This window comes from Belonocnema kinseyi, chromosome 4, assembly GCF_010883055.1.
Source record: "Belonocnema kinseyi isolate 2016_QV_RU_SX_M_011 chromosome 4, B_treatae_v1, whole genome shotgun sequence".
NCBI classification, from domain to species: Eukaryota; Metazoa; Arthropoda; class Insecta; order Hymenoptera; family Cynipidae; genus Belonocnema; species Belonocnema kinseyi.
The window spans coordinates 11,253,972-11,264,339 of record NC_046660.1 but is presented as its reverse complement, the minus strand read 5'-3'; the positions used below and the strand labels follow the sequence as shown (position 1 = coordinate 11,264,339).

The 10,368-nt window shown below is 27.5% G+C and overlaps 1 protein-coding gene across 2 annotated transcripts in view; it reads right to left on the bottom strand.

Annotated features, from left to right (window-relative positions):
- Positions 1-10,368, bottom strand: part of LOC117170576 (serine/threonine-protein kinase SMG1) — a 94,456-nt gene that overhangs the window by 13,687 nt on the left and 70,401 nt on the right. For both annotated transcript variants that reach the window (XM_033357414.1, XM_033357415.1), the window contains one exon: positions 3,960-5,862. In XM_033357414.1, coding sequence (XP_033213305.1) covers positions 3,960-5,862 — 1,903 coding nt within the window. The remainder of the gene's footprint in view (positions 1-3,959; positions 5,863-10,368) is intronic.

The window sequence follows — 10,368 nt, the reverse complement described above, 5'->3', positions numbered from 1 at the left end:
AGTCGGGAGTGGTGCTGACTGAAAACAGATGATTTGGAGCGATTCGCGCGCCATCTGTTGGTCATTCTAAGGACTTATTGAACTACCCTCGTACATGAATTTTTAACAAAACAGATTAATTGTATACCAAAAAATACGAATTTTCAACCAAATAGCTAAATTTTTAATTAAAAAAGATACATTATTAACCAAAAACAGAATAATTAAATTATTTAGTTAACAAATTAATAAAAAAAAAGTTCAACCCTAAAGTTGAATTTTCAACTAAAAAAGCTAAAAATTTCACGAAATAGTTCAATTTTTAACCAAAGTGATGAATTTTCAATTAAATTTGGAATCTTCAAACTGGAATAATTAAATTTTTAACTGAAAAAATGAATTTTCCATCAAATAGTTGAATTTTTAACTAAAAAAGATACATTATGAACCAAAAACAAATAATTAAATTAAGTTAAAAAATTAATTAATAAACAAACCAAAAAGAAATTTTTAACCCAAAGTTGAAATATCAACTAAAAAAGATCAAATTAAAAAACATCACAAAATAGTTCAATTTTCAAACAAAGTGATGAATTTTCAATTAAATTTGGAATCTTCAAACTGGAATAATTAAATTTTTAACTAAAAAAATACACCATTAACCAAAAACAGAATAATTAAACTATTAAGTTAAAGAATTCATTTAAGACAAATAAAATATTTTAATTTTCATCCAAAGTGATGAATTTTCAACCAAAATGACGCATCGGTAAATGTAACAGTAAAATTTCAAACCAAAAATATGAATTTTTCATTCAGAGAGATTAACTTTTTTAAAAAAAGACGAATCTTGAAAAAAAAAACATGAATTTGAAAACTAAAAATCAGAACTTTTTACGCAAAAATTGAATAGTAAAACTTTCAGTTAGGAAAATTAATTTGAAAAAAAAAAACATTTTTCAACCAAATAATTCAAATTTCAACTGGAATACTTAAAACGATACATTTTCAACCAAACAGTGAATACATTTTTAGTTAATAAATTAATTTTAGACAAGCAAGATGAACTTTCAACTAAAACGGTGGAATATTCAATTGGAATGGTTAAATTTTAAGTTAAAAAAATTAATTTTTAAGCAATGAAAATTAATTTGCAACTAAAATTATGGTTCTTTAACTGAAGTAGATGAATTTAAAAAAATTATTAACAGGAAAATTATAACTTTCAACCAAATAGTTTAATTTTAAACCAACAAGATAAATTAGCAACTAAAATAAAATACTTTAATTTAAATTTGTTACTGGAACAGTTGAACTTTCAACCAAGGATAGCTGAAATTTCAACTAAAAAAGTTACATTTTCAACCTAAAATGGAAGAAATAAAAATGTTCAACCAACAAAAAGAACCAATTTTTAACAAAATAGTTAAATTTTCAGTTAAAAAATACATGTTAAACAGAAAAAAGAGAAATTACAACCTAATAGTTGCATTTTGTAATAAAAAAAAACGAAATTTAATACCAAAAAGACAAAGTTTCATCAAGAGTCGAATTTTAAACCAAAAAAGACTTTCCCGTAAAAAAAAAAAGAAAATTGTCGAATTTTGGACAAAAAAAAAGAAAGTTCAGTAAAATACATAAATTTTGAACTAAAAAAGATAAATGTTCAACCAAAAATTAGATAGTTACACTTTCAGTTAAAAAGATGAATTTAAAAAACAAACTAATTTTGAACCAAATAGTTGCACTTTCGGGCCAAAAAACGAAATTTAAATAAAAGAGATAAATCGTCAACTAAGAATGATTAATTTTGCACAAAAAACGAAAAAGTTAAATTTGCACACAAAAAATGAATTTTCAATAAAAAAAGGGAATTGTCGACAAGTTAAAAAAAGAATTTTCAACAAAATTGTGAAATTTTCAATTAAATTTTCAGTACAAAAAAATTAATTTGTAACAAAAAAAAAAAATGCAACAAAATAATTAAATTTACAATCAGAGATGAATTCTCACTCAAAATTATGAATTTTAAAAAACACATATTTCTATCAAATAAATATACTGTTTCAGCCAAATTTTTGTATTATATGAAAACAGACGGATTTTCAACGAAAAATAATAATCTTAAACTGAAATTGTCGAATTTTTGACCAAACACATGAATTTTCAAACAAAAGAATATTAATTTTTGTCCAAAAAAGAAGAAGTTTCAACAAAATACATGAATTTTCAATGAGAAAATATACATTTTAACCAAACATTGAACAGTTAATTTTTCGTTAAAAAATTAATTATTGCCTCAAAAGATGAACTATTAACTAACATGGTGGAATATTCAACTGGGTTGAATAAATTAAAAGAATAAATAAATATATAAATTGAAACCAAGACAATTAATTTGCAACTAAGTTTAATTTTAAACCAAAAAGATGAATTTTAAACCAATAGTTTAATTTTCAACTAAAAAAATAGACATTTTAAACCTAAAATGGAAAAACTACAAATTTTTAACAAACAAAACGAACCAATTTTTCACATAATAGTTAAAATTTTTGTTCAAAAAATTAATTTTTAACAAAAAAGAAAACAAAAAAGCGAATATTCTACTTAAAAGTTGCAATATATTGTGATTTATTTACGATTTAATTTATTTGTAAGCAAAAAAATGTCTTCAATCTAAAGTGATGAATTTTCAACTTAAAAGATTAATTTTCAAACAAAAATGGAATAAATGAATGTATTTTGATCAGCAAAAGCCCTCAAATTATAATTTTGGAGACAGAAAATTAATTTAAAAAAAAAACGAATTTTCAACGAAGAAAGATTAATTTTCAAACAAAAATGGAATAAATAAATGTATTTCTATCAGAAAAAGCCCTCAAATCAAGATTTTCGAGACAGCAAATTAATTTAAAACAAAAAAACAAACACAAAAACGAATTTTTTAACTAAAAAAGATTAATTAAAAAAATGGAATAAATTAATGTATTTTTATCAGAAAAAGCCCTCAAATCATGAAAATATATTTGGAAGACAGCAAATTCATTAAAAAAAAAACGAATTTTCAAGTAAAAAAGATTAATTTAAAAAATGGAATAAATTAATATATTTTTATCGGAAAAAGCCCTCAAATCATGAAAATATATTTTGGAGACAAATAAAACAAAAACGAATTTTCAACTAAAAAAGATTAATTTTCAAACAAAAATGGAATAAATTAATATGTTTTCACCAGAAAAAGCCCTCAAATCATGAAAATGTATTTGGGAGACAGCAAATTCATTTAAAAAAAAAAAATGAATTTTCAACTTCAAAAGATTAATTTTCTACAAAAATGGAATAAATTAATGTATTTTATCACAAAAAAGCCCTCAAATCATGAAAATATATTTTGGATACAGCAAATCAATTAAAGAAAAAAATAGAAGAATTTTCAACTAAACAATATTAATTTAAAAAAAAAATGAAATAAATTAATGTGTTTTTATCAGAAAAAGCCCTCAAATTATAATTTTAGAGACAGAAAATTAATTTAAAAAAAAAAAACGAATTTTCCACTAAAAAAGATTAATCTTCAAACAAAAAAAGAATAAATTTATGTATTTTTATAAGGAAAAGCCCTTAAATCATGAAAATATATTTTCATACAAAAATGGAATAGATTAATGTATTTTTATCAGAAAAAAGCCCTAAAATCATGAAAATATATTTTGGACACAGCAAATTAATTTAAAAAAAAACAAATTTTTACCAAAACTGTTTAAACACAGTAAGATAAAGCTACTTTGACAAATAAAAAATAATTCTTACTCAAATTTAGATTTCAATTTCCAATAATTAAGCACACTTTCGAAAAAAATCCCTAACTAAAAAAAAAAAATCCTAACATTTCCAGGATTTTCGAGGCATATAAAAAAAATACCCTGTTTATACAATTAATAATAATAATAATAATATTAATTTCAATGATAAACACTTACTCAGAGGATTCATCAGATTCAAGGTGGACTGCAGCAGTAAACTGTCCTCGTGTAACCAATGATGTGCCGTCAATTGGAGTTGCAGCCTCTGCACACTCGCCCGGGCAACTTCAACACTCTGCTGCGCCAATCGCGCACTCTGCTTCCTCCTCCAGGCGCTCTCCAAAGTGCTGCTCAAAGCACTCGCCTGGGCGAGAACCGGCCCCGAGAACATGCCCCTCTTCAGACACAAATCCACCATCTTCCTCACAAGCTCCTCGAGCGAGACCTTGCTCTCAGCCCCGATATCACGCTGCTCGACTTCCGTCGTCACACTCAAGCCCAATCGCTGCAGCAGAAAGCAGAGCGCAATTCCCAGAGTTTGCGAGGTAATTCCCAGCAGCTGTCGCGACACATAATCCGCCGTAAAGACTCGCACGGGCTTATTGAGCCGCTCGTCATCATAAACATTCGCCAATCCTCCCTTGAATGCCGTCGCAATGTCCCGACACATAATGAAAAATTCCTGAATTGTGTGCAATCGTTTAATCAAAAATATATCGTCCAAGACGCGACGCGCGCCCTTATTAAAAATTGGCGCCGACATCTCCTTCGCCTCCCGTATCTGGTCAATCTTCTTCCAACAGGCCGGTATTTCCAGAGAACTGAGAGTCGTCACCAGTGCATTGCCCTCCATCTGGAGTTTCTCAAAGAGCCCATTAAATCCCATCAGCAGCATCTGACCCGGCGTCAGAGTCTCATCCTGATTTAATTCCTGCGCCTCGGCCGGCCTCGAGAGCAACGTTTCAAATCTGGCACGCATACTCGCCACGAGGCTCTGTACCACGGCGTGTGGACTCGGCATCTCCATAACTGTGAAACGGAGATGCATCTCAAGCTGGCCGAGAATCTCGCCAAGTGGAATTCCCACCGACACGACAATTTCATCAAGCTCGTTCACCATACGCATCACCGTCGGCTCTTCCGTGATGATTGTCTTCATCGCCTCCGGCAGAATTATCGTCTGGAAATTGTAATTGAGCTCCTGCAGCCCTTTGTAGATGCAATCGGCACTCGCGAGACACTTGAGCACAATCGGAATCTCGGGAATAGTGTCGCTGCTGTTGTCGTTGTTGTTGGATTGGCCGGGTTCGGGGAAGAGGGTGACCAGCTCGGCAATCAGCGAGGTCATCAGTCGCATCTCGTCGAGGAACCAGTCACCCTCGCGCGACGTTAAATCCACAAGACAGTCGCTCGCACATTTGGCCGCGCATTCCATCATCAAGTAACGCTTGTTGAGGGCAACCAGTGCCGTTATATTGACACACTCGAGGGCTCTCTCGGCGCCCTTCTCCCGTCGCAAAAATGTCTCGATGTGAGCTCGCGACTCGGCATAGGCCTTCTCAATTGATCCCATTGCTTCCGGCAGACTCTCGGCGACCATTCGCTGGTACGCCTTCTTGAATCGCTCGTTCGAATTCCCGAGAATTGCCTGCATCTGATACGAGAAGGTGATGATCTGCTGAATCTGGGGATTGTTTGCAGCCGGATCCATGCTGGCTTCCAATTGGGCGACAACTTTCTGGCACGTCTCGACATTTGCCGTGAGCAGCAATTCCTGCGACCAGGCGAGATATGTCACTGAACGATGCTGGGCCATCATGCTGAGGGGATAGAGACTGCAGATTGCAGAATATTGACTGAGCAGGTCGAGAGAACTGCGAATCAAAATCAGCTGCTGCATCGCCAGCTGTGTCAATTCATTTTCCGACTGCTCACACTGGACTATCATTTGACTTTGTCCAGCATTTTGAAGGAACTCTTTGACCAGGTCGAAAACGAGGTGATCATCCTGATTGGCTGGACTACCGACCTCGGTCAGCCACTGACCCAGTTGTGGACCTCGCACTGCTGTCAAAGAAATCTGGAATCAAGAGCAAAACTGTCTGATTAGAACTGAACAGGGTGTCTGTCTGGTGATTCTTCGAAACGAAATTCAAGGTCTTTTCTAGATTTCCCAGGTCAAGAAATCAACATTTTCCAGGTGTCCTTTTTTACGCCAAAGAGTGAAATAAACGTTTGTCATGTATGCAAAAAATGAGCCATTTCGTTTTTTATTGGCCAAATATTTCTAAAGAATTCCGAATCGTAAATAAACAAATTCAGGGTGGCCGTTTTAATAGAAGAAACAAATTCCCGGTCATTCTCGATTTCTTCCCGGTTTGCAAAATTTAAAAAACCAAACTAATCTAAACATTTTTCCATATAAAGTAATTATCAATAAATAACAAATTAAAGCATTGAAAGTGGAACACTTGAATTCCAAACTTGTAAAATTGAAGTTTAAAAGTTTTCAATTCAAAAATTGTGTATTCAAATTCTCAAAAATGTACACGTACCAAATTGAAGGTACTAACACTTTTCAATTAAACAATGTTAAATGAAATGCAAAAAAAAAAAACTGCGAAATTTATAAGTTTTATAAAACTTCGAAAATGCACCTTTACAAGCCTAATATTGAAGTTTTGAACAAAGGTAAAAAAAGAAAATATATATTAAATAAAAAATAAAAATACATAATATTCAAAAATAATTAAATAACTAAATTCGCCGTTAAAGTAATTTTCTATTCTTATCCTTCAAAAATTCTAAATTAGATTTAAATATGTTCAAAGATTCAAATTAAGTTCCAAAAATATAAATCCACGTTATCATTTTCAATAGTCTAAATTAAATAATCAAGCAATGAACTTTCAACATTTTTTAAATTATACTTTTTTAGAAATTTTAGACGAGAAAAATTAAAAATTGAAATTTTTTTAACCGTACAATTCTTAAATTAGAAGTTAAATGATTTTCATCTTAAATATAGTTTTAACATCTTTGAAAACCTTCAAAATGTTATTTTAAAATCTTGAGAAATCTAGCAGTTTTTTTTAGCATTTTAAGAAATTTTAAATTACTTTTGACATTTTTTAGAACTTCTAAATATCCTTTAAAATGAATTGGATTTTTCTTGCAACTTTTAGAAAACCCTTTAAAATTGGAACTAAATTCTAAAAATTTGGATTTATAAAAAACAATTGAACTTGAAATGATTGGGGATAATAAAATTTTTTTAAAATAAGTTTAACAGAATATTTTAAAAAGATTTTAAAAGATTTCCATAATTGTTAAAAAATAACTTGGAAGATTTTAAGGATTTTTTTCTTAAATTTGCAGCATTTTCTAAAAATTGTAGGAAAAAGTCGATTTATTTGTAAGTATATTTAGAGGTTTTGAAAAAATTCATACACTTTATTGTTTTAAATTGTTTACTTTTAAATATTTCGTTTAAATTTACTCTCCCTGAATTGAACAGTCAGATATTGCTAAAAAAATCGAACAAATTAGACAGAAATAATATTTTTAATTTATAAAGATTCAATCGCACGTTTACATTTTTGTAATGATTAAGACTTTTAAATTGAAACAGTTGCAATCTGGAAATTCTTAAACTGTGAACGAATTTAGAATCATTTTATCAAACAAATTATTGTTAAGTTTTTAATACATTTAATACATTTGATCCATTTGAAAAATTATTTATTTATTTATATTTACAGTTGATAAAATAATATTGTTTTTTATCAAAAAATTTCAAATTCAAACACATTTAATTTTTAATTGTTTAATTCTTCAAGACTGCATTTTAAAATTTGCTCATTTAAAAATGTACGCTTAAAAATTAAAATCCAAAATTGAAAAATTATAAGTGAAATATTTTTGAATCACGCATTGAAAACTGAATGGTATCATAATTAAAAAAGACATCACTTAAACTAATTAATTAAAAAAATGTTGACATTGAACTTAGACATATTTTTTTTCTGAAAATTGGTAAAATTCCCGGTCAAGACATAAATTTACTGTAATTTCCCGGTTTTTTCCGGTCTCAGAAAATTCCCAGTCATTTCCTGGCCCAGTGGATACTCTGGTTATTTCTAGATACCATTTTTCATTGTACGGATTCATTAATATATTTCGAATTTTTTTAAACAATCAATTCGAAGTATAGACAGTTTCGCGACTTTATTATAAATAATGATTTTTTTCAGTTTATAAGGATTCAATTCACCAATGCACCATCGATTTATTAAATAATGAAATATACTGAAAACATAACAATTTGTTTCTTGCATTTTTCTCTAAACTACTAAACAGTTAAATTTCAAATAAAAAAGGTAATTTTCAACCAACTACTTGAATTTTGAACTAAAAAATATCAATGTTCAGCAAAAAAATGAAATAGTTAAATTTTCAGGTAAAAAAATGAATATTCCACACACAAAAAATAATTTTAACCAAAGCGATGAATTTTTAAATAAAATAATCAATATTCAACTACAATAGATCAATTTTAAACCAAAAAGATTAAATTTTAAGGAAAGAGTTTAACGTCCAACCAAGCTGTCTCATTTTCCACGAAAAATATCACTTTAAAAATAAAATTATGAATATTTAAATGAAATACTCGAATTTTAAACCAAAAAAGATGAATTTTTTAAACGAGAAGATTTATTGGCAAACAGGAAAATTAATTTTCTATTAAAACAGACGATTTTTTAACAAAAGAGATGAATTTTTAACGAAATATTTGAATTTTCAAATAAAAAGGACAAATTTTCAGTCAAATAGTATCAATTTGCAAACAAAAATGAAGTAGATTCATTTTCAGTTGAATGAAAATTAATTTTTAACTAAACTCGACCAATTTTTTGTTATTAAAATTTTTTTAAATTAAAAATGGAATGGTTCAATTTTCATTAACAACAATTAATTTTCAAACCAAAAAAATAATAATAATTTTCAACCAGGCAGATGAATCTTCAACCAATAGAATAAATCTTCAAAACAGATCAATTTGCAGCCCTAAAATGTGAATTTTCTATAAAAAAAATAATTTTCAAACGAGGCAGGGTAATTTTTAATCAAACAGTTGCACTTTTATTAAAAAAATGTATTTCTATAAAAAATATCAATTTTCGCCAAAAAATGGAATAGTTCAACTTTCAGTTGAAACGATTCATTTTTATCAAACAAAGATTACATTTTTACCAAAAAATATCAATTTTCATCAACAAATGAAAGCTAAATTTTCAGTAAAAAAAGTTTTATTAAAAAAAAATCATTTTCAACCAAAGAAATAAATTTTTAAGAAAAAAGATACATTTTTAACGAGGAGGATTAATTTTCTAACATATTTTTATATTTTTTTTTATAAATATTTTTAAATAAGTAGTTAAATTTTTTTCAAGACAGATCAATATTCAACCATAACACAAACACGTAAATTTTTAAGTATATAATTGCATTTTTAATTAAAAAAAGATGAAATTTATAAAAAAAAGAAATCAATTTTCAAACCAAAAGATACAATTTACAACAAAATACATATATTTCCAACTAAAAAATATTAATTTTCAACTAAAAATGAAGTAGTTGAATTTATGTTTATCAAATACGAATTTTATACAAAACTTTCAAATTTTCAACGGAAAAATTATTTTTCAAGCTAACAGTTTAATTTTGAAACAAATAGTAAAATTTTCCTTAAAAAAAATTAATTTTTAACAAAACAACAACAAAAAAATTCCAAGAAATCAGTTCAATTTTCAACCAAAGAGATAAATTTTTACCTAACATATGAATAATACGCCAAAAAATTAAATTTTAAGAAAGTAGTTCAACTTTCAACAAAAGAGTTGAATTTTTAACCTAAAAAGATGAATTTTCAACAACAACAAAAAAACAATTTAATAGTTGATATTTTTATCAAAAAATATTTTTAATTTAAATTAAAAAAAAATAAAGTTTACCAAAATTTACAAATTAATTAATACATAATTTAATTTTCAATTAAGAGGTTTTGTTTTCTACCACAAAAAATGAATTTTTAACAGAATACATACATGCATTTTCAAAAAAAGTTGAATTTGCAACTTAAAAAGATAAAAATTTCAACAAAAAATGGAATAATTCAATTTGCCGTTAAAAAAATAATTTTCAACCACACAATAAAAATGAATTTACAACAAAAAAGTTGATTTTTAATTGAAAAAGATTAATTTTTAACTAAGGCAATTGCATTTTTATCCAAAAAAGATAAAAATTCGATACAACATATTAATATCCGCGAAAAAATGAGTTACTTAAATTTTCCGTCAAAAAATTAATTTTTATACCAATCAGTTTAAATTTCTACCGAACAAAATTAATTTTCGACAAAAAATTAAATAGTTAAAAATTTCAAGCAGAAATAAATTTCTAACAAAAAGATCAATTTTCAACAAAGTTAATTATTTTTTTTACCAAAAAAGATTTATTTTCAACAAAATACTTGAATTTGCAACTGAATATTTGAATTTTTCAAGGAAATTTTAACCAAACA